The 24734-nt window shown below is 50.6% G+C and overlaps 1 protein-coding gene and 1 pseudogene across 4 annotated transcripts in view; one reads left to right on the top strand and one right to left on the bottom strand.

The window, feature by feature from the left end:
• EBF4 (EBF family member 4) overlaps positions 1 to 10771 on the top strand; it is a 69696-nt gene extending 58925 nt beyond the window's left edge. For all 3 annotated transcript variants that reach the window (XM_032295609.1, XM_032295610.1, XM_032295608.1), the window contains 8 exons: positions 4 to 130; positions 1872 to 1960; positions 2088 to 2153; positions 2252 to 2429; positions 2523 to 2711; positions 6057 to 6254; positions 9611 to 9686; positions 9936 to 10771. In XM_032295609.1, the coding sequence (XP_032151500.1) occupies positions 4 to 130; positions 1872 to 1960; positions 2088 to 2153; positions 2252 to 2429; positions 2523 to 2711; positions 6057 to 6254; positions 9611 to 9681 (918 nt within the window). In that variant the 3' untranslated portion in view covers positions 9682 to 9686; positions 9936 to 10771. The remainder of the gene's footprint in view (positions 1 to 3; positions 131 to 1871; positions 1961 to 2087; positions 2154 to 2251; positions 2430 to 2522; positions 2712 to 6056; positions 6255 to 9610; positions 9687 to 9935) is intronic.
• Positions 10772 to 13945: 3174 nt separating this feature from the next.
• On the bottom strand, positions 13946 to 14973 carry LOC116563004 (annotated as a pseudogene). Its single transcript, XR_004274161.1, has one exon. The product of XR_004274161.1 is annotated as a ribosome biogenesis protein NSA2 homolog pseudogene (transcript).
• Positions 14974 to 24734: the final 9761 nt, after the last annotated feature.

Raw genomic sequence — 24734 nt, 5'->3', positions numbered from 1 at the left:
CAGCTCATCACGCCCCACGCCATCCGGGTGCAGACGCCCCCGCGGCACATCCCCGGGGTGGTGGAGGTGACCCTCTCCTACAAATCCAAGCAGTTTTGCAAGGGAGCCCCCGGCCGCTTTGTCTACACAGGTGAGGAGTCGGGCGGGGCAGGGGAGGTCTAAGGTGCGCGGAGGGAGCCCATCCCGTGCACGAGCACGGATCTGGGTTCTTGGAGTTTGGAGTTAGCTGTGGCCACGCCCCCTAGACGGCTTCAGGCAGCCTCCACCCACCAATGCCTGTGACCGCTCGCTCGCAGGACAGTCTTTCCCTGGATCTGTGTGTTTCCCTCCCTGGCCTCTGGCTCCATAATCCTTTCCTACAAAGTGTCCCGTCCCCCTCGCCGCCCCACAACCAACATTCTTTCTCCTTCGGCCATCTCACTTCCTGAACATTGTATCTCCCGCCCGCAGACCCTCCAGGGTTTAGAGACTCTCCAAAGGGGTGTTTATTTCAAAGATGCCACCAAATGAGGTCGCTGCTCCCCGAATCTTCCCCTGGGTCTCTTGGTTCCCCCACGCTACCCCGGGCCTCACGGCATATACACGCACACACACCTGCGTACATACACAGACACACCCCTTGCCAGAGTGAGCAGTGAACACGCGTAGAGATGCAGTGTAGAACCCCCCCAGCCCCGCTCTATTTGGCCGCTGGCCGAGCCTTCTCCATTTCCATCCTCCCGCCACACCCCAGCCAAGCCACCCCACTGCACTCCCCACCAGCACGCTGCCCCCCCCCACACACACACACATCGATGCTCATCGAGCCCTTCGAGGGACACTCGGTAGTGACCCTGCTTACCCTCAGGGAGGCTTCAGTCTAACACGTAAAGGCCGAGCAGAGAACTGCGTGGGGTGGGTGCGGTTACAGGGTCCAGAGGCTGACAGTCAAGGGAAACCTCCGATAGTGAGAGTCTGCTGAGCCCTGCAATGAGGAAACCCAAGGGCTGAGTAGGGAGGTTGACCTGGGGAAGGACGCGCAGTCGCAGGAGATGGAACGACCAGTGCCAAGCCCCAGAAGTGCTTTCCTCTTTGCCGGAAAACTAAAGGAAATACACTAAGTCAGAATTAGAGGTGAAGGTAGGGCATTAAGACTGGTGGAATAGGTCAGGCCAGGCTATCCCAAGAGGAAGGTGCGGGAATCAGGAAAAGGGGAAGGAGGAGGAGAAGTGCGTAGGGAGCTGGGTCAGACGCTCACACACACACACACACACACACACTCCTTGCACAACGCCAGGGTAAGCAGTAAACACAACACACATGAAGATGCAGTGTAGAATCTGGCCGCTGGCCGGATCTTCTCCACTTCCATCCTCCCGCCCCAGCCCAAGCCACCCACTTCTCCAGTCGCTTCCCTGGAGTGCATGCAAACCTCTAGCTCTCAGATGCTGCGGAGGGTCCACTTGAGCTGTGATAAATGGAGATTGTTGAGTTTTTTCTTTTTTATAATAAACTCCCGATTTGACTGGATGCAAACAGAAAACTCCATGGAGTTCTGCCCTTAGGAATATAGCTTATATGTGTATACAGTTTCCCATTTTTCTAATCACAAATGGGATCGTATAGTGCATGTGTGTTCATGGCCAAGCGCCTAGCGCAGAGGACAGAGCCTGGCTCTGAAAATATTTGTTGAATGAACAAACGGAACTGAAACTTCCCCGAACCTCGCTACCGGGTGTGCCTGGAGTTTTCCCGGGGACTTGGGCTGGACCTGGTGGAGGGGCTGCGGCGAGGCTCCTGGACTGGGCGCTGGCCTGCTTTTGGCGCCCTGAGTCCCACTCTGGGAGTAGGGGGCTGCGAGGGAGTCCTCCAAACGCCGCCCCTCTCCCCAGCCCTGAACGAGCCCACCATTGACTACGGATTCCAGAGGCTACAGAAAGTCATTCCCAGACACCCCGGAGACCCTGAGAGGCTGCCCAAGGTACACAGAGGGGTGGGGCGGGGCTGAGGGTGTCCTGTGGGCGAGGGGGTGAGGAGGGGCTCCAGGGGGCCCCTTCGTCGCCCCCAGGAGCTGCCCCTCCGTCCCGCTGTCTCTCCCACGTCCCCAGGAAGTGCTGCTGAAGAGGGCGGCCGACTTGGCGGAGGCTCTGTACGGAGTGCCAGGCAGTAACCAGGTATGGCGCCTCCGCCCTCCCAACGCCGCCCGGCCCGGGGCTCCCCCGCACCCGGCGCCCGCGGCTGCCCCGGCCGTGCCCAGCTCTTGCTTTCGCAGGAGCTCCTCCTGAAGCGCGCGGCGGACGTGGCCGAGGCTCTGTACAGCGCCCCCCGCGCGCCCGGGCCTCTCGGACCCCTGGCCCCGAGCCACCCGCACCCTGCTGTCGTGGGCATCAACGCCTTCAGCAGCCCGCTAGCCATCGCCGTCGGGGACGCCACCCCGGGGCCCGAGCCGGGTGCGTGCGCCGAGCCTCCCCGCCGCCCTTGGGCCCCGCCACCGCCCCGCCCCGGCCGGCGCCTCCCCCTGACCGCCGCGCTCTCTCTCGCAGGCTACGCGCGCAGCTGCAGCAGCGCGTCCCCCCGCGGGTTCGCTCCCAGCCCCGGCTCGCAGCAGAGCGGCTATGGCAGCGGCCTTGGAGCTGGCCTGGGCGGCTACGGCGCGCCGGGCGTGGCCGGCCTCGGTGTGCCTGGGTCCCCCAGCTTCCTCAACGGCTCCACAGCCACCTCGCCCTTCGCCAGTGAGTGTCCCCCGCCTGCGAGGGGAGGGCTGGGGCCGGGGAGCGGAAAAGGGCTCAGCCCCGCCCCCGCCCATCCCGAAGGAGTTGAGGCGCTGGCGCCTTGAGGGTCCACCCTGGCCCAGCCCTCGGGGGGAGGCCCACCCTCCCCGCCTGGGACCTCCCCTGCGGCGGGACCTCAACCCCACCCCTCGGCTGCACATCCCGGGGTCCTGGGGCCAGAGTACTTTGTGCATCTTTAGCCTTCTTTGCCGATCCGTAATGCACATCCCTTCTAGGCCTCCAGTCCCCCTGAAGTGGGCTCTAATGGGTGGCGGGCGTCCGGCTGCAACCTGGGACACCGCCCCCTTCCCATCTTGCGCCAGGACTTGGGGAGGAGGCTGGCGCCGCCTGCCGGAAGCCTAAAGAAACTCAGGGCTCGAGGGAAACCGGCTTCCTTCTCGCGGCCCCCAGCCCCCAGGACTCCCAGAGGCCCGGTGGGCGTGGGGAGGATGTGGTCTCTGCGATGGCGTCCGGCAGAGCGAGCGAATTCTATGTGATCAGACAAAAGTTGAGTTTCAGTGTCCGGATCAGGAGCTGCCGGGCATTCAGCAAGTTGCTTATTTAAACTTGTTTCCTCTCAAATAGGGTCAATTCCACCCCTTGCTTAAGGTTGATCTCGGATCTGAATGTGCCACTGTGCCTAAAGGGCCAGGCAAAATTCTCAAGGATGTATGATTTCGGAGTCCCAGCCCTGACTGTGGACTCTGACCACCTCCCATCTGGCTTCTTAGAGTGGGGAGCTCAGAGCTGGGTGGATGGGCAATGTCTTTGTGTCATGAGTGAGTCTATATGTCATTCCCAACGGCTCTGATGCCTTGTCATTTTACACTGCCCTCAAGTCTCTACCAACATCAAGTTCCAGATCAGCATGTTCACAGCTCTTTTGAGCTTAGCCATTCAGCAGACATTTGTAAAGCGCCCACTGTACGCAAAGCCCAGGGCTTGGAGGATCCCCCCACTCCTGTCACCTGCAAGAAGCCTCCCTATCAATCATAAGAGAGGTTGTCCCTCAAGTCCCAGGCGACTCTGCTGCAGTGCTGGAGAAGTGGTGAAGTCTGTCCCAGAAGGAACTGGTTGTGGCTTTGCCTGTGGTTCCCTCCCCTCTCGCTGCCCCATATTCACCATTGCTGGGACTGCACTGTCAGTCCGCCCACCTAGCTTTCCTTGTAGGGCCTGTGTCCTGCCTGCCGCTGTTTCTGGCTGAAGGCTGGAGTCCGGCCCTTTCCTCCAGCCCGAGCTTCTGGAACCCAAGGCCCCATAAGCCAGAGTCCGCATAGGCCATGACCCTCTGGCGTCCCTCCCAAGGCCCCTGCCTCTCCTGGCTGTTTGCTCAAACCAGACCTGACTGCTCCTGCTTCCCTTCAGTTCCGGGGCAGTCCCCTCACAGCCTCTCTGTGGGCGCCCCCTTGGTTTTGAAACTTTCCCCTTTGGCCAACACTAGGGAAGTCTGCAACATTGGTCTCCTCCCACACATACAGTGTGGCCAACAGTAGGGGAACACGCTGCCCCAGTGTGCAGAAGCCAGCCCACCTGGGGTCTTCTGATTCAGCAAGAAGATCAAGAATTCCAGAGCTGCTTCAGCCCAGCATCAGCTGGAGACACGCTGGACTTGAGGGAGGGTTGGTCCCATTTCATGATATTGTCTTGGCCAGGGCTTACCCGGGTACCCTTCCACTCCCCACGTGCAGGGTGCATTGTGGCCCAACTCCAAGAGCTGTCATTCTCATTGAGTTTGCTGGAACATTCCTGGAATGGCATCAGAACTGTCCCAGCTGGAGGCTCAAGGGCTGTTTGCTTGGGTCTCTCTTTGTAATTCTGCTTCAGCCACAATTCCGTGGAATGACTCACAATTCCCCATGCTACCTACCCAAAGTGCAAAATGTGGCTGTGAGCCCTGGGTGTCCAGAGCTATAGTACATTTTCTGGCAATGTTCTGAAGCCCTTCATCAGGTTCTGGGGGCCTCTCCAGATAGCAGTAACTATTGTCTTAAAGGAGATGAGGCTGAGGGCATTTGGAAGAGGGGCAGCTGTTGAAGGCATTATTGTATCAAAAGGGGTAGGAGGGTCCTCTGATGCCAAAGGCAGCCTTCTCAGGCTATTGCTTTCTTCCAGGAAGCCTCATTGAAAAGTGTCAATGAAAAGTGTCATTCTCATTGAGTTTGCCAGAACACCCTACTGCCTGCTGCCAGGACAATACTCAAATCACGGCCTTATGGGTCTTTACAGGAGAGAGGCAGGGAACTGGATTCAGATGAGGATGTAGAAAGGTGGGATCCAGAGATTCCCTGGTCCCGAGCCTCCAGGAGAGAAGTCTGCAGGAAGAGGGGGCAGGCAAAGCCTGTGTGCAGGAGGCTCCCTTGCCATTCCCAGGAGGACAAGCCACAGCTGGATGGCTAGGGAGTTTGAGAACAGGAAGATCTGAGGATGTAGATCACTGCACTTTTCTTTAAAATTGACCAGCTGGGGCTGGGCATAGTGGCTCATGCCTGTAATCCAAGCACTTTGGAGGCCAAGGTGGGCAGATCACCTGAGGTCGGGAGTTCAAGACCAGCCTGACCAACATGGTGAAACCCTGTCTTTATTAAATAAATAAATAAATAAATAAGTAAATAAAAATTTTTTAAAAATTGACCCGCTGGAAGAGGGAGATTCAGGAGACTCCCAGGGTCCCAACTAGAGATGACAAGGACCTGCATTAAGCTGTAAGGAAACAAAGTGACTTAGCACGCAGGGGAAGGTGGGAGAGGGACAGAGGAGCATAGGGGACTTTGGCAAGGAGAGCATATTTGAGGAGGAAGTTGGTGCCCTGTTTGTGATGTTGGACAGAGAGGCCTTGTAACAGGAGCCTGTGTGTTCCCCCAAACTTCATCCCTGACTACTTGCTCCAGCTCATCTGTGACCCCTGAACTTTGACTCTAGCCTTGGCACCCCAGGGCTCATAGGTGTTTCCTAGCATCTCAGAATCCCAGGGGCTTTCAGCAGAAATCCTGAAATAGTCCAGCTGTTGCTCATCTCATCTTTGGGGGGCACCTCCCACTGTCTGGTTTTATTGAATGTTCTGGTTTTGCTTTTGTCTTTACCTGGTCTGGCCCTGTCATTCCCCATCCCCAAAAAAAGGTCTCCAGAACCCTCAAGAAGGCAGGGCTGGTCCAGGACCCTCATAGCTCCCAGTGAGGTCTGAGCCTGGTACCTGGGTCAGCAACCCACGTGGGGCCCCAGCCCAGCTGCTCACTCTGGTGCTGTCTCCCTGTTGTGTCTCCCACCGCCTTCCCTGCTGCGCCTTCCCCTCCCCGCCCCGCCCCGGAGTCATGCCCTCTAGCCCCCCACTGGCGACTGCCTCCTCCATGTCCCTCCCGGCCGCTGCCCCCACCACCAGCGTCTTCTCCTTCTCGCCTGTCAACATGATCTCCGCCGTCAAACAGAGGAGCGCCTTCGCCCCCGTGCTGCGCCCCCCGACCTCCCCGCCCCAGGCCTGCCCCAGAGCCCACGGAGAAGGGCTTCCAGGTAAGTGATCCACCCTGCCTCACTGTGGCAGGAAGGAAGGGCCCTGGTGGAGCAGCTGGGCAAGGGGAGGCCGCTCCATCTGTACCTCATCGGTGCCTCATGCTGGCTGACCAGCTCTTCTTGGAGGATGGAGAGCAGGGAGCTCTACAGGAGTCCAGGGAGGTCCCTCTGGCCCCCACTCCCCTGGCCTCCCAGCGTGGGGTGGTCACCACTCTGGATGCTCTCAGTTGACCACTTGGCCAAGGGGAAGAGACTCAAATCACAGTTGATGAGGTCTAGAAATTACCCCAAGACCCCTTCCTCATTCAGCTGAGCCCAGAGCAAAGACCCTCTGAGCTGGAGGGAGGACCCTACGTGGGCTGCGCGCCTGTGCCTGTGCCTCCCTGTGTCCACCAGAGGGTAGCACACACTGCTGTGAGGGACTAGGTCACTGACAATGGAAGGGGACTGACCTCAGATGAGGCTTAGCCCAGCTTCCCTGCCCGCCTTTTACAGATTAAGACTTGAGACCAAGTCATCCTCCCACATCCTATTCATGAAATGGCTGTTCTGTCACTTTGCCCACATGCGGCAGAAACTTTTCACCACAGAAACTTTCTTATCCAGGTGGTCACTGGAAACTCACTGGCAGAACAGAGGGGACCGGCTGTGGAAAAGGAGGAGGCAACAGGATGTGGGTGGGCCAGATCAGGCCCCTGTTGATGGGGATGGCAGGGGCTGGGGCCAGCGTCTTCCCTAAGAGGCCTATAGGTATTTTCTCATCTGGCTAAGGGGTGCTTCCACAGGATCCCCTAGGCCTCAATCTGGCACATAGCAGGTGCTTAAGAAATAGTAGCTGAATTATTGAATGAATATATGGATTGGAAGGGCACTGTTCACACCCACACAGAAGGCTGCAGTGCAGTTTGTGGGGCACTGATCTGAAAGAGGTTGGGTTAGAGCATGTCCTATTGAGTATTCCCCAAGACAGTAATGGGTAACCATTAGGAAAGAATCAGTGTTCACATTAGGTAAGTGGCTATTGAAGACTTTGTCAGAGCCTTTCATGTGCTAGTGTACATTGTGAACCTTCTAGGAAACAGGAGGTGCAAACTTATTTGAGCACAAAATGTATTTTTCTAAGAGCATCTTGAGATTAGTTCCCGGGGAATGACCTTGAGATGCAGGAATAGACACCCTCGTGGTTTCCTCAGCCTGATGTGGAACTGATCAGGCTGGGATGCCTGTCACAAGAGCAAGGCCAGTGGCTACGGCCCCAGAACCATCTCCAAATCCAAGGCAGAGGCAGGTGGGGCAGCCTCCAGGCCAAGGCAAGGGAGGCTGAGGCTGTGGACAATGCTCTACGGAGACTCTGTGCTCCAAGATCACTGTATGAGAGAGTCCGGGAATGCTGGAAGGAGGGTGGGGAAGCTCCGGGCCTGGGAGAACAACTGAGGATGATGCATATCCATGGAGTCCCGCAGAATCTGCTGTTCTCAGGGCAGTCAGAGCAACTAAGTGCAGCCCAGAAGCTTCTGAGCACTGTGCTGATGCCCTGCCCTGCAGGTAGAACGGGGCCCCTTCCCACCAGAGACCCTCCTCTGCACAGTACAGGCAGGCCTGTCATGGTGACTCAAGTAATAACAGACTTTTATGCCAGGGAGGGCAGGCAGGCAAGGGGGCTGCTTGGTGACCCATCCAGAGGGTGGCCCATCTTCAGAGAGGGCCTTGCCCAAACAGGGTTTGAAGGAGGAGGCAGGGGTTCTTAGTGGGGGAGAAATGCCCTAGACAGAGTAGGCCTCAGGTGCGTAGGTGGGAAGGCAGAGATTTGGAGCCCACGTGCAAAACATTAAGAACATAACATAGGGCTGGGTATGGAGGCTTACACCTGTAATCCCAACACTTTGGGAGGCCAAGGTGGGCAGATCACTTGAGGTCAGGAGTTCAAGACCAGCCTAGGCAACATGGCGAAACCTCATTGCTAAAAAAAATACAAAAATGAGCTAAGTGTGGTGGTGTATGCCTGTAATCCCAGCTACTCGGGAGGCAGAAATGGGAGGATCACTTAAGCCTGGGAGGTCAAGGCTGCAGTGAGCCAAGATCACTCCACTGCACTCCAGTCTGTCTAGCCTGGGCAACAGAACAAGACCTTGTCTCAAAAAAAAAGAACATAAGATACAAATATATATGCCAACGATTTATTTAACTCATTAATGAGGGAGCTAACAGGTTGACAATGCGGCTTAAAGGAGACAGTGTGAGACTGAGGCCAGGAAAACAAGGAGGGCCAAAATAAGATTGCTGGCTGCTTTTACAGAGCAATAAACTTGTAACTCTCCTCTGGGGATTGTCTTTTCTACCAATGAGAAGTCATCTGCCATTTCTCAGTCTCCTCCAAGTTCACATACATCCAACTGAACAGTCTGGGCCCTAGCCAGTAGCATGAAGTCACATGGCCAGGCACAGTGGCTCGCACCTGTAATCCTAACACTTTGGGAGGCTGAGGGAGGTAAATCACCTGAGGTCAGGGGTTCAAGACCAGCCTGGGCAACATAGTGAAACCCCGTTTCTACTAAAAACACAAAAATTAGCTGGGCACAGTCATGCATGCCTGTAATCCCAGCTACTCGGGAGGCTGAGGCAGGAGAATCACTTGAGCCCAGGAAGCAGAGGTTGCAGTGAACTGAGATCGCACCACTGCACTCTAGCCTGGTGACAGAGTGAGACTCCATCTAAAAAAAAACAAAGATGTCACATGCCCCAGAATAAGATGACTTTTAAGGTGGGCTTATTTTATAATGTTCTAGGGTGACTTTGAAAGGATACACAGTCACTTTTTTTTGGATAATTTTTCTTAACTTAGGTGTGTCTGGAGCTTAGATTGTGAGGGACACAGAGAACAGAGGGTCACCAATTTCTTCTGTCAGCAAAAAGAACCATGGGAGGGGTTCAGGCAGTGGTGGAGAGTATGAAGTGATGAATTTCGTAGATGTGGGAGGCAGACAGGATGCTGCTGTGGGTGTGTCAGTCAGTGCTCCTGAGGCTGGCCTCCTTCCTTTTCTGTCCTGGTATGTGACCATGTGCTTGAAGAAGTAGACGGACCCTCTGAAGGAGACCACCCTGGGAGAAGGAGCCTGGGGTCATCTCTCTTGAGGGAGGTAGGGACCAAGGGCTTGGGCTGCCTCTCCTGAGCATCTGAGAGGCACCCATCACCCCTGATCTGCGGTGCTGACCCCAGGCCAGGGCTAGGGGTGGCTGAGTGCCTTCAGAAAGTGTTATATGCCTTGCCTGCTATCTCTAGCCCAGAGAGTGACAGGCAGGTGGCTCCTCAGGCAGCAGCACATGGCTTATGGGTCCTTTCTCCCTGACTACTGCAGACCAGCCTTTTGAGGATTCTGACAAGTTCCACTCTCCAGCCCGGGGGCTTCAGGGCCTGGCATACTCCTAATTACGGTAGGTCTCTGACTGGGTCTGTCCTCCCTGCCCCACCGGGCCCTGAGATGGGCTTGCTCTCTAAAAGGCCATAGCAGGGATGGGGAACTGAGGTCCAGGTCTTCCTCCCTGGGGCCCCCATCTAGACTGCTTTCTGAGGCATATAGCCCACCGCCATAACCTAAGCTGAGCAGGTAGAGAACAGTGGCTTCCTGTCCCCTGGTAACCAGCCTTCCTCCCTGATCTTCTCTCCCTCTCTCACCCCGCCAGGTCTGCAGCTGTTGTTCCCATGGAGCCCGGACTGGAGGTCCCTCTGGGATTCACAGCCACGCCCTGGATGGCGGCACAGAAAGATGCAGGGCCAGGGCTGTGGGCAGACCCCAACCCGTGAGCTGAATGGGGAGAGGCCTTCGTCCCGTGCTCAAGCCTCCCCACTAGCAGCCCCACAAGCTTCTCTTGCCTCCCTGTCTTGGGGTGGTCAGAAGCCCCAGCACTGTGCAGATACTCTTGGCAGGAGAGTATCCCAGAGGGGTGCTGGGGTTCTGGGCCTCGCTCTCTGGGTCTTGGTTCCTCTGAAAGAGACAGATGGATCTTGTGCAGACCAGGGATGTCGGGTGAGGGGAGCATGGGATGGGGACCGTGGGAAAGAGGACAACTCAGGGAGAAGTGACCTGGAAAGGTCCTATGTGCATCTGACCCATCTCAACTGGCCCAGCATCCCAACTTCTCTCCAGTGAAAGGGTGGTGCCCTGCAGCTTCGGGAGGCCTGCCCAGGCTCCCATGGAGCTTCCAACAGCTGCTTAGCCCCGAAGCTGCCCCACTTCCTTTGAGACCTGCACTCTCATGCTTGCTGAATCATGCCTCCCTGTGGGGGCTTTGGGCATGGAAGAGGCAGAAAAGGGGGTGCCAGGCCTCCTGTATTTGGGGTCTTCCCCCAGTGGATGTCTCATGGACTGTGGCCCCATACACAATGACTCTGGCTGGCCCCATGCTGAGGGCCCAGCTGCCCCCCAGGTGGCCTCACATTCTGCTCTGCTGTTTGGAGAAAACAGAACAATAAACCACAAGCAGGTGGCGCCCAGCCTCTCGCCTGCCTCCTTGGTGTGGGTTTGCTTTTCTCAACTGCAGTTCAGCAGCTCTGGGGGTGGCTCCAATCCCTGCCCCCGGGCAGCCTTCTTGGGCCTTGGGCTTTTTAAACAGCCCCAGAGTCCAACTAAGCAAGTCTTCCCTGCCCCATGTCTGTTCTTGGAGACTGCTGGGGGAGGGGGAGCAGGCTAGCCCGCCTGAGCTGTGGCTGGGAGCATAATAGAGCCACCGAAGGCTCAGTCACCCAGCTCTCTGGTCAGGACCAAAGTGGGAGTTGTCAAGACATTGCTGAGAACCAGGAGGTACAGTTTTTCTGAAGCTGAATCCCAGCTGGGAGCTCTGGGAGGCTATAAAATGCATGCCTCAGAAGTTTTGCACCTGAGGAGTGAGGCAGCTGGGGTACTTACACACCAATTCTCATCAGGCAGTGCTTAGGGCTTCTGGGTGGAGTGGGAGGGCAACATTAGCTTTCTGGTACCTCCAGTCTTCCCCACAGGTGGTAAAAACAGTCCTAGTAGCTAGGGAAAACACTCAAAGAGAAGCAGGTTGCTGACAGTTGGAATCAGACAGATGTACACAGAGGCGGTAAAGATGAGGGAATATGGGTGGGGCACACAGTGTCTTCCCTGGACATGGTCCCTGCAGTCATCCAGGGGGAGATGGTTTTTCCTACTCACAGTAAGTTTGGAACAGGCATAGATTTTTCCTTTATCTGCAGGTCCCACCTCTACCTAGGACCAGGTGACAGAAACTGCCCAGGCTCTTTCTAGTTGAAGTACCAAGATGCCAGGTGACAAAGGGATCCTTCTCAGCGTCAGCCCACCCCCAGGCTTCTAATGGGGGTGGGAGTAGGATGGGCACCAGACCCTTGGCTGCTCACCCTTCAGAGAGAGTGCCTCTCCAGTTAAGTCCTCGGCTTTCCTCTTCCAAATGTTTCCCAGCAGAACCAGGCTGCTGCATTTTGCACCTGACCCTGGGGACCAGACACTTCTGAGGCTACATTTTGGCTCAGACAGGACTTGCTCTAGACAGGTCTCACTGGCTAAAGCCAGGCAGCAGCTTTGACCAGCCTTCTGCTGACTATTCTGCAAAAGATCCTTCTTCTCCCTGCCCCCTGCTCATATTGGTGGAGCCCTTAACTTCTTCCAGAAAGAAAAATCTCCCAGAGAAATGGGAACTGCTGTGCAGTGTAGCAAGGATGGACTTTTTAAAAATATGATGTTAGAGCCCAGGCAGCTACTCAGGAGGCTGAGGCAGGAGGATTGCTTGAGCCCAGAGGTTCAAGGCCAGCCTGGGCAACAAGTGAGACCCCCATCTCTCAAAAAAGAAAATGGTGTTGGGTTAATTGGATAGCCATCAGCAAAAATTACATTTGACCTCTACCTCATACCATACACAAAAATAAACTCCAAGTGGATTGTGGATGGAACTGTGAAACCTAAAGCAATAAATCTTCATGCCTTTGAAGATATTCTAGAAACTTTTTGCCAGAGTGATATCCAAGGTCTATTTCCCTACCCATGTGACCAGCTTTGGAATGAAGCAAACACTGGACATATTTGAAATGGTTCAAATGAACCCCAAAGTCTCTTTTCACTTCTCTACAAGAACTTTTGCAAATAGGAAAAGGTTCACAGTTCACAGTGTCTTTCCACCCGAGGAGAGACTAGGTCTTCACAGTTAGTGATTCCCCAAAGCTCTTTTTTTTGAGACAGAGTCACTCTGTTGCCCAGGCTGAAGTACAGTGGTGCAATCTTGGCTCACTGCAACCTCCACCTCCTGGGTTCAAGTGATTCTCCTGCCTCAGCCTCCTGAGTAGCTGGGACTACAGGTGCATGCCACGATGCCCAGCTCATTTTTTGTATTTTTAGTAGAGTGGGTTTTCACCGTGTTCGCCAGGATGGTCTAGATCTCCTGACCTTGTGATCCGCCTGCCTTGGCCTCCCAAAGTGCTGGGATTACAGGTGTGAGCCACGGCACCTGGCCTCCCCAAAGGTGTTAACTGCTTATCCTGGGCCAGCCGCCTTCCTCACCCCATGCACAGCTTCCTCCTCTGCTACCACCTCAGTGGTAGTAATAACACCCACTGAATGTTGGAAGGGAATGAGCCACCTCCTTGGAGCCAGCATCCTAGAAGTCAGCTGTTGACAAGAAGACCTTCAATGTGAGAGTCCTGATGGGTGCGAGGCATTGACCCTAAATATGGACCCAGGATTTTCTTATCACTTCTCCCATGCTCCCTTTCTCTTCACTCCCATTATGAGGGGTGGGTGTGTGTGTGTGTGTGTGTGTGTGTGTGTGTGTGTGATAGGGTCTTGCTCTGTCACCCAGGCTGGAGTGCAGTGACACAATTACAGCTCACTGCAGCCTCAGGCTCCTGGCTCAAGTGATCCTCCTACTTCAGCCCCCAGAGTAGCTGGGACCACAGGCACGTACCACCACACTTGGCTAATTTGTGTGTGTGTGTGTGTGTGTGTGTGTGTGTGTGTGTGTGTTGTACACACACGTTTCTCCATGTTGCCCAGGTTGGTTTCAAACTCCTGGGCTCAAATAATCAACTTGCCTCAGCCTCCCAAAGTGCTGGGATTACAGTTGTGAACCACACGCCAGCCATTAGATTTTTGATAACCAGAATTTCTTAATTGAATGTAGCCTAAGTCACCAATCTTTTCTTTCTGGTGTTTTTTATATGCTTCTTACTTATTATTTTGCTTCACACTTCCCCTCCCCTTTTGTATGCTTTTAAACAAATCTTTGGCCGGGTGCAGTGGTTAAGATTTTTAAATTTATTTTATTTTTTATTTTATTAATTTATTATTTTGAGATGGAGTCTCGCTCAGTCTCCCAGGCTGGAGTGCAGTGGCATGATCTCGGCTCATTGCAACCTCCATCTCCCAAGTTCAAGCCATTTTCCTGCCTCAGCCTCCCAAGTAATGGTGACTATAGGTGCCTGCTACCACACCTGGCTAATTTTTGTGTTTTTAGTAGAGAAGGGGTTTCACCATATTGGCCAGGCTGGTCTCAAACTTCTGACCTCATGAGCCACCTGCCTCAGCCTACCTAAGTGTTGGGATTACAGGCGTTAGTCACTGTGCCTGCCCTAATTTCTATTTTTTTTTTCAATCAGTTTTATTAACATGGGGGTCTAAGTAGATTTCAAAATAAAGACCATTTATACAACGGGACTATTTTAATGTTTACAATAAATCTCGACGGCAGACATGTATGGCTATTTGGTAGTATTGAGAAACAGTACAGTAATGGCAGTTTTTCCAATTGGTGTGTAGTCCTCTAATTATATATTAAATTGCTGTCAAACCAGTAAGACTGCATTTATGCATCCATCATTTTCAGGATTGTTCGTAACCTGGGCATACTTTCCCCAAATAACTTTACCTCCTTGCGTCACAAGGCCCAATTCGCTCACATTTACCTCAATGACAGTACCTTTGGTAATAACACCCAAAGTTGTATACAGTGGGGATGAGGGATTCTTCTTTACACCAAGTATTGGTAGGCAAAAGGTGGCTTTCAGTTCAGGATGTGTCACATGGGCTTTCTTGAAACGTAAGCCCATTGGTCTTATGAATCTTTCATATTTAGGTGGTTTTCTTGTAAAGCCATCTCCAACAAAGCATACTTTAGTAACCATCCTCTTCCATGCCTTCTTCTTTCTCTTTCCTGTTCGAATAACTTTTAATACTTCTGTTTCTCCCTGGGCACGGACTTTAGGCAGAGGGACTTCCCATTTTCCCGCCTTCTCTTTTCGTTTCTGTTTAATCATATTGGAAAGTACTTTAGCTCGAGATTGTCCTTCTCTGTCCAGCAGATAGGCTGGTACTGCTCCTTGTGGAGTCTTCTCATCATTCTTTTGTTTGGTGTTTCTCTTTTCTTGCATCTTGATAGTCTTTTTCATTTGTATTTTCTCAGCGTGGCGCTGTTTATGGTAAAGCTTAGCTTTCAGACCAATCATTTTCTTTGCCTTCTTTGAACGTTCATGAGCCTCTCGACTTTCCTTCTTTCTCTTTTTCTCATGGTAATCCAAACGGTATCCATAGCGTTTGCGATGTAATTCAATATATTCGTTCTGTGGCATGGTGATGGCCGCAGAGCCGCCACGAGAGGCCCCTGGGGCGTAAAAATGCTCTTAATTTTCGGGTCTCTGAGACCCACGAGCCGACACCACGCAGGCCACAACAGGAAAGCCTAATTTCTATTTTTTAAACCTGCTGGATTTTCATTGGGATTATATTAAATTTATAAACCAATTGATGGAGAATTGATGTCTTTAAAATACTGTGTGTTTCAATCTATGAATATTGCTTATCAAATTACTTTCTCTATTATTTCATTAATGTGCTGAATTACATGTCTAATTTTAAGCCATTGCATTAGCTAATTGTATGTTTAATTTTAAATGGCCATATATATATATATATATATATTTTTTTTTTTTTTTTTTTTTTAGTGCAATGGCATGATCTCAGCTCACTGTAACCTCCCCCTCCCCGGTTTAAGCGATTCTCCTGCCTCAGCCTCCTGAGTAGCTGGGATTACAGGCGCCCACCATCGTGTCTGGCTAATTTTTGTATTTTTAGTACAGTTAGGGTTTCACCATGTTGGCCAGGCTGGTCTGGAACTCCTGACCTCAAGTGATCCGCTTGCCTTGGCCTCTGAAAGTGCTGGGATTACAGGCGTGAGTCATCATGCCTGGCCTTATTCTTTATACAGGATATACCAATTATTAACACAGAGCCCATTTTCTCTTTCTCTCTCCTTCTCTCTCTGTACTACTCTAAGAAGGCACTCACTGGCCCTCGCCCTTCCCTGCTCCTCCTGGAGAAGCTAGGCTTCTGGAACACAAAGCACAGAACTGCAGACCACCTCGGCACCTCACACTGCCGTGCTGCCTTGGCCTATCTTCCGGGAGCAGTGGAGGGAAAAACACAAGAACAAACACAAATTAATCTCTCACCAAGTCATGCTACCCTGATTCTAACCCATCTTTTACCATTCCATTCTAACCATTAAGACTCAAGCCCACTGGGCTCCTTAGCTCTGGGACCCCTCTGTTGGAGACCCAGAAGAGTCCTCGTGAGTCCTCTGTTCAGGAGCCCCTGCCACCACGCACTTCCAAAGGTGAAGGTGCTCAAAGTGCCCCTCCTTGCCTCACCTTGGCAGGGTAGCACAGAGTGGCAGCCTCAGGAGGGTGGGAGGTCCTGGATTCGGAGCTGTAGAGACTGCCAAGCCAAGTGGGTAGGAGGATCTCAGGGACCCCCACTGGAGACAGAATGGAAGAGAACTCATGACTCTGAATATGCAGAAGAGGCTGCCTAGCAGGGCAGGAACAGAAACAAGACTGTTTTGTTTGTATACATTCCTTTTTGACTGTTTTATTCCTTGAGAGAGAAGGCGCCAAGTTTTTACACGGGGAAGGAAAGCTGGCTGTTCAGTAGCAGGTTTGCTGTTCCTGGGACTAAGCATCATAGCATCTTCATTCTCCAAAGCCTCTCCTGCCCCTCCCTGCCAGCCCGGGAGCTGGAGCTGCCCTGATGCACCCTCAGCTGGCGGGGTATGAGGAGGAGGCTCAGGCTAGGCTGCCAGGGCTCCTGGCAGACATCCCATGAGTCCAGTTCCTAAGGCGCTGATCAGTGTAGGTCAGGAAAGCCCTCTGGCTTGGCCCCCTGCCCCTGCTGCCTCTCTGGGGGGTTCCACCCATCTAGGAGCCTGCCTCCTCCACACACCCACGTGCTCACCCAGAACCGAGTTCACCTTTAGGTGGGTGTGGGAGACTCCAGCCACTCTCAGGCTGGCACTGCCTCAAGACCAGCCAGCGTTGGCTTCTGTGGTGAAAGCTGGCTTGTCTGGGCTGCTCCCCAGGGCCTTCCTGGAGCCGGGCCTGAGGCTGACCTTGCCAAGACAAACTGTGGCTGCCGGCAGAATGTGGTCGAGTGGCTGAGCAGGCCCGAGCCTGGCAGGTCTGTCCGTGATGCCCGCTCAGGTTCCACAGCACACAGCTCTGCAGGGTGCCCAGAGTCAGGCGGGGCCAGGAGCAGGTACCAAGAGACTTCCGAAATCTCTCGGTCCCTTGTTGAGTGAGGCCGGGGCATCCTCTCTTTTGGTCTCACCTGAAAGTGAAAAAGGCTGTCTCATCAAGTGTCCACGTTGACAGAATTCCTCCAAACACACTTCCTCTGGGAAGGGGCTCTGCAGGAGGACGCACTGTGTGTAGGGGTGCGGGGAGGAGTGTGTGCCCGTGTGGGTGCGGGTATAAAGCAGGAGCTGCCAGGGGAGGAGAAAGAGCTCCGGCAAGCCCTCTTCGTCCCCTCACACAGCCTGGTGGGATGGGGCTACATTGCCATTAGAGCCACAGTTTGTTTTATTTATTTATTTTGTTTTTTTTTTGGAGACAGGGTCTTGTTCTGTCACCCAGGCTGGAGTACAGTGGCACTGTCTTAGCTCACTGCAGCCTTCACCTCCTGAGCTCAAGAAATCCCACCTCAGCCCACTGAGTAGCTGGGAATACAGGCATGTGCCACCACACCCGGCTAATTTTTCTATTTTTTGTAGAGACAAGGGTCTCACCATGTTGCCCAGGACAGTCTTGAACTCCTGCCCTCAAGCAACCCTCCTACCTCCACCTCCTAAGGTGCTGAGATTACCGATGTGAGCGATGTGAGCCACCACGCCCAGCAAGATCCACAATTTGTTCAGCACATACTATCAGCCCATTATCTTTGGTGGGGTTCCCTGGGTGCAGAGCCTGAAGAGGGGATTTAGAGCACATGAAACTGCTCTCTGGACAAAAAGGAGAGAGGAAAGCAGAACAGGGCAGGGGAAAGGACTGGGCAAGAATGCGGTCTCTGCAGGAAGCTAGCACAGTCCCACATGGAGCCGAAGCACCAAGTGCGCCTCAGTTGGGTATAAGGGAGACTCCGTGACAGGGAGACACCTCTAATATCCCTGAGCCTGTCAGCCACTGGCTGCAGGCTGCCGGAGGGGAGTGGAGGGTGAAACCTCCTGGGTAAAGCACCTCCCATTTGGCCAAGGGCACTACTTGGGAGAAGGGGACAGCTGCGAGCCGTCAGCAGCCAACACTCACCCCAGCTGGGGATGAGCACACCAGCTGGTAAGGATCTGGTGGAACTCTTAAGAGCCTCCACTGTATCCCTCTACCCAGTAAATCCAAGAACAAGAGCGACACCTTTCTTTACACCATCCCCACTTCTTGGGTGGCAAAGAGTCCTCTTCTGTTTCAAGTGGGGCTTATAGGGAATGTCCTGGACCATTGACAAAGGGCAGGAATCCATCCAGGGAGATCAGGTGACACTCAACAGAGCTGTGCAGCAGAGGTGGACACACAGAGGAAGCACACAGTTGACTCAATCATAGTCACTCCTTGGGAGGACCATGGGTGATGTCTACGTCGGCTCTGCCATGTCATTGCCTTGGATGTCTCTGAAAGATGACTCACTCTTCTGCCTATCCCCCCACCTACCCTCTACCCAGGTTAAACCCCATTTCCCTTCTCTTCTACCTTCCAGGTCAGCGACCCTGAGCCAGTCCCCAAGGCAGGGTGAGGGCTGGCAGTCTTGCTGTTGCTCTCATCTCTTTCCAAGATATCACCTTGGCTTCCACTCCTGCTTCTCTGTGCCCTTCCCTTTTGATACTCAAGGGTCTATTTCCAGGCAGGGCATGGTGGCTCAGGCCTGTAATCCCAGCACTTTGGGAGGCCGAGATGGGCGGATCATTTGAGGTCAGGAGTTCGAAACCAGCCTGGCCAGCATGACGAAACCCCGTCTCTAATAAAAGTACAAATAATTAGCTGGGCATGGTGGTGCATGCCTGTAATCCTAGCTAATTGGAAGGCTGAGGCAGGAGAACTGCTCGAACCCAGGAGGTGGAGGTTGCAGTGAGTTGAGATCGCACCACTGCACTCCAGCCTGAGCAACAGAGCCAGACTCCGTCTCAAAAAAAACAAAACAAAATAAAACCAAAAACAAACAAACAAAAAGAGTCTTTTCCCAAAACAAAACAAAAACTCTGAGTCTGCTCTGTTCCTCCCTCTGCACTGCAGGGGCAACAACCTAATTTTCCCTTAGGCAACAGGGACACTACTGACTGACTAGGGGAAGCTCACAGAAATGAGAACAACTTAAAACTTTTCTAAAACAGGTACAAGCAATGGAAAGCTGGGACGTGCCTGTGAGCACGTCCAGCACAGGTATCTTGGTTGAAGCTCAAGGACGTGGCATGTGCTATGTGCCTGTAAGCACAGCATGTCTAACAGCTACCTAGAGTAGGGCTTAACAAAGAGTTATTAGCACGCTCATTCTTTAACAGAAAGAAAACTTTAAAAAGGAACTTTTCTACTTTCCACAAAGATGCAGCGATTCTAACTTTGGAGGAGATATCCTGGCATGCCCTTGGCCAACAGATCCCATAAAACTTGACCAAATTGACCCATTAAATCTAATGCAATTCCAATCAAACTCCTAGCAAGAATCTTTGGAGGTAGACAAGCTGAATCTAAAATGCATATGGAAAGGTAAGAAGACAAAAATAGCCAAAACAAGTTTGAAAAGAAAAAGGCATAGGACTCACACTGCCCATTTGTGTGTGTGTGTGTGTGTGTGTGTGTGTGTGTGTGTGTGTGCGTGTGCGTGTGTGTTTGTGTGTGTCCCAGGTTGTTTTTTAGTTTTTGTTTTTTGAGACCGAGTCTTGCTCTGTTGCCCAAGCTGGAATGCAGTGATGCAATTTCCACTCATTGCAACGTCTGCCTGCCGGGTTCAAGCGATTCTCCTGCCTCAGCCTCCAGAGTAGCTGGGATTACAGGCGCACACCACCACACCCGGCTAATTTTTGTATTTTTGGTAGAGTTAGGTTTTCACCATGTTGGCCAGGCTGGTCTCAAACTCCTGATCTCAGGTGATCCACCCGCCCAGGCCTCATAGTGTATTAGAGGCGTGAGCGACCGCACCCGGCCTCCCAGATTGTTTTATTGTGGTAAAGCATGCACAAGATAAAATTTACCATTTAGCTTTTTTAAAAAAAGAGATGAAGTCTCACTATGTTGCTTGCCCAGGCTAGATTTGAACTCCTGGGCTCAAGCGATCCTCCCACTTCAGCCTTCTAAGTAGCTAGGAACACAGGCTTGTGCCACCACACCCATCTCTCAGCCATTTTTAAGTGTATAATTCAATTTCAGTGGCATTAAATCCATTCACAATGTTGTGTAACCAGCATTACTATCTATTTCCAGAACTTATTCATCATTCCAAACAGAAACCCTGTACCCACTGAACATTAACTCCTCATTCTCCCTCCCCCCAGTCCCTGGTAACCTTTATTCTACTTTCTGTGTCTATGAATTTGTCTATTCTGGGTACCTCATATAAGCGGAATCATATATGTCTATACTGGGTACCTCATATAAGAGGAATCATGTATCTGGCTTATTTCACTTAGCATAGTATTTGCAAAGTTCATTCTTGCTGTAGCTTGTATCAGAATTTTATTCCTTTTTATGGCTGAGTAATATTCTATTTTATGTGTATACCACATTTTGTGTATTCATTCATCTGTCTGAACACTTGGGTTGTCTTCACCTTTTGGATATTGAAATAATGCTGCTATGAACATTTGGAGTACGAGTATCTCTTTGAGCATTGCTTTCAATTCTTTGGAGGAATATTGAGAAGTGAAATTGCTGGGTCATATTGTAATTTTGTGCTTAATTTTTTGAGGAATTACTGAACTGTTTTTCACCACAGATGCAATGTTTTACATTCTAGCAGTGCATGAAGATTTTGATTTCTCCACATTTTCACCAACACCTTTTAGTTTGTTTTGAGTGCAGTGGTGCCACCTCAGCTCACTGCAACCTCCACCCTGGGTTCAAGCAATTCTCATGCTTCAGCCTCCTGAGTGCTGAGACTACAGGCACATGCCACCAGGCCTGGCTAATTTTTGTATTTATGGTAGAAACAGGGTTTCACCATGTCAGCCAGGCTGGTCTTGAACTCCTGGCCTCAAGTGATCCACCTGACTGGGCATCCCAAAGTGCTGAAATTAGAGGCATGAACCGTGCTTGGTCCACCAACACTTTTTATTGTTAATTTTATTGATAATAGCCATTCTAATTTAGGGTGTAAAGTGGTATCTTGTTTCGGTTTGCATTTCCTTAATGACTAATGATGCTGAGCATCTTTTCATGTGCTTACTCGCCATTTGTGTGTCTTCTTTGAAGAAATGCTTATTAAAGTTCCTTGTCCATTTTGGAGTTAGGTTTTTTTGGGTTTTGGATGCTGAGTTATAGAATTTCTTTACATATTCTGGATATTTAAATTTCTGCAAACATTTTCTACCATCCTGTGGAATACTGTTTCACTCTCTTGACTGTGTTCTTTGATGCACGAAAGTTTTTAACTTTGATGAAGTTCACCTTACCTATTTTTGTTGTTGTTGCCTGTACTTTGGTGATATATCCAATAAATCCAATGTCATGAAGATTTTTCCCTGTTTTCTTCTCCTAGGAATTTTATGGGTTAGCTCTTTGGGGCATAGTTTTGATCCATTTCAAGTTAATTTCTGGATATGGTGTAACAGAAGGATCCAGTTGCATTATTTTGCATATGCACACTACCCAGTTTTAAGATGTACCATTAAACTACTGTAGTCAAGGCACTGTGGTATTAGCAAAAGGACAAATACATGCCAATGCAACAAACTAAAAATTCTAGAAATAGACCCACATAAATATGGTCAGTTAATTTTTGACAAAGATGTAAAGACAATTCAATGAAGAAAGAACAGCCTTTTCAACAAAAGGTGCTGGAACAATTGGACTTCCATATGCAAAAAAAAAAAACAACCTAGACTTACATTTCATATATATATATAAATTAACTCAAAATATATTATAAACCTAAATTAATATGTAAAACTATAAAACACTTAGACTCGGGAGAAAATATTCATGATCTTTGGTCAGTCAAAGGGCTTTCAGATAGGACACAAAAAACCCATCTATAAGAGAAAAAATTGATAAATTTAAATTTCTCAAAACTTAAAACTTCTGCTCTGCAAAGAACATTATTAAGAGAATAAAAAATTCTTTCCTTTTGTCATTGCAGCAGCAGCTGCATGTCCAAGCTTCAGAAGAGACTTGCCTCCAAGATCCTCCACTGTGGCAAAAAATGGTCTGGCTGGACCATAACAAGACCAATGAACTCACCAATGCCAACACCTACCAGCAGATTCAAAAGCTGATCAAAGACGGGCTGATAATCCCAAGTCTCTGACCGTCCTTTCCTGGGCTTCATGCTGGAAAAACACCTTCACCTGCCAGGAGGGCAGGCCTATGGGCATAAGTAAGTAAGTAAGTGAAAAGATACTGTCAATGCTTGGGTGCCAGAGAAGTTAACCTGGATGAAGAGGAAGAGAATTCTGCATCCACTGCCCAGAAGATACTGGGAATCTAAGCAGACTGGCTGCCGCATGTATCATAGCATATACCTGAAGATGAAGGAATACCCAGATTTTTTTTTTTTGAGATGAAATATTGCTCTGTAGCCCAGACTGGAGTATGATCTTGGCTCACTGCAACCTCCACCTCCCGGGTCCTGGTTCAAGCAATTCTCTTGTCTCAGCCTCCTAAGTAGCTGGGATTACAGGTATGCACCCTCTTGCCCAGCTGATTTTTGTATTTTTAGTAGAGACGGGGTTTCACCATGTTGGCCAGGCTGGCCTTGAACTCCGGACCTCGTAATGCGCCCAACTCAGCCTCCCAAAGGTACACAGATTCTTACGGAACACATCCACAATTTGAGGTCTGAGACCAAGGAAGCATACAAATGTACTACCTCCAGCCCAAAAAGGATCATCAAGACTCTGTCCAAAAAGGAAGAGACAAAGAGAAAAAGCGCTCCCTGCTCCTTGTCTGTACTCAGTGGCCTCAGCAATTACATAGACCAATCATTCAAATAAAACAAGACTCTTTTTTGCTTTAAAAGAGAGAGAGAGAGAATGAAAAGACAAGCCACAGATTGGGAGAAAATATTTACAAATCATATATCAGACAAAGGACTTGTATCTAACCCTCAAAACTTAAAAATAAGAAAAGAAACAATGCAATTTTTTAATGGGCAGTTTAAAAAAACTCTGCAGTTAAAAAAAATAAAAACAATCCAATTATAAAATGGACAAATATATGAGCAGATATTTCACCAAAGAGGTGATTTAGATGACAAATAAGTACCTGAAAAGATGTTCAACATCCTTAGCCACTGGGGAAATGCAAATTAAAGCCACGCTATTTCACTACACACCTATTAGGACAGCTAAAATAGGTGCATAATGAACAGCTAAAATAACAAGTGATGGTAACACCAAGGGGTGACAAGTATGCAGAGAAGCTGGCTCGCTCGTACATTGCTGATGGGAAGGTAAATGGTACAGACACTCACACACACTTACTATATGATCCAGCAATCATATCCTTGGGCATTTATCCCAGAAAGATGAAAACTTAGGTTCACACAAAAATCTGTTCGTGAATGTTCCTATTGGCTGTATCCTAATAGCGAAATACTGGAAACAACTGAAATGTCCCTTAATGAGTGAATGGTTGAACAAACTCTGGAACATCCATATAAAGCAATATCACTCTGCAATAAAAAGACATGAACTATTGAGGCATGCAACAACCTTGATGAATGTCAAGGGCATTATGCTTGGTAAAAAAAGTCAATCTCAAAAGATTACATGCTCTGTTATTCCGTTCCTATAACATTCTCTAAATGACAAAACTATAGAAATGAGAGAACAAATTAGTAGTAACCAAGAGAAAGAAATGGAGATGGAGGAGAAAAGGGGCGCAAATACCAAAAAGTCACATAAGGGAGTTCTTTGGTGGTGAGGGAGCAGTTCTATATCTTGATCGTGGTGGTGGTTACACAAATCTAAACATAGGATAAAACTGCACAAAACTAAACACAAATGAATACAGAGTTTGTGTGTGTGTGTGTGTGTGTGTGTGTGTGTGTGTGTATGTTTTAATGCCAAAAACAGAACAAGGTCTGTAGTTGAACTGACTGTAATGTACCAATGTCAGTTTTCGCATTTGGATGTATGTATTAGTTTGCTAGGGCTGCCACGGCAAGTACCACAGGCTGGGTAGCTTCAACCAAAAAAATTATTTTCTCTGCCAGGTGCAATGGCCCATACCTGTAATCCCAGCACTTGAGAAGCCAAGGCGAGCAGATCACGAGGTCAGGAGTTGGAGACCAGCCTGGCCAATATGATGAAACCCCATCTCTACTAAAATTACAAAAATTAGCCAGGCGTAGTGGCCGGTGCCTGTAATCCCCGCTACTTGGGAGGCTTTGGCAGAATCGCTTGAACCTGGAAGGCGGAGGTTGCACTGAACCGAGATTTCAACACTGCACTCCAGCCTGGGTAACAGAATGAGCCTCTGTCTGGGGGAGGGGGGCGGAAATTATTTCCTCAGAGCATTGGAGTCTGGAAATCCAAGGTCAAATTGTCAGCAGATTTTATTCCTCCTGAAGCCTCTCTCCTTGGCCTGTAGATGGATGCCTTCTCTCTATGTCCTCACATGGTCTTCCCTCTGTGTGTATCTGTGTCCTAATCTCTCTTTTTTTTTTTTTTGAAACGGTCTCACTTTGTCACCCAGGCTAGCGTGCAGTGGCTCAAGCAATTCTCCCGCTTCAGCCTCCCAAAGTGATGAGATTACAGGCATAAGCTAATGCACCCGACCTCCTCTTCTTATGACACCAGTCATATTGGAGAGACCATCCATTTGACCCCATTTGGCCTTAATTACATCTTGAAAGACACTAGCACCACATACATTCTGAGGAAGCTGGGGTTAGGGCTACAACTTACGAATTTGGAGGAAGACAATTAGGGCCATACGATATTATACTACAGCTATATGTCACCCCTGGGAGAATACTCAAACAC

Source organism: Sapajus apella, unplaced genomic scaffold (genome assembly GCF_009761245.1).
Source record: "Sapajus apella isolate SASKATOON/1434 unplaced genomic scaffold, GSC_monkey_1.0 scaffold33, whole genome shotgun sequence".
Lineage (NCBI taxonomy): Eukaryota > Metazoa > Chordata > Mammalia > Primates > Cebidae > Sapajus > Sapajus apella.
The sequence above is the reverse complement of the archived record's forward strand: the minus strand, read 5'-3'. Positions and strand labels throughout refer to the sequence as shown.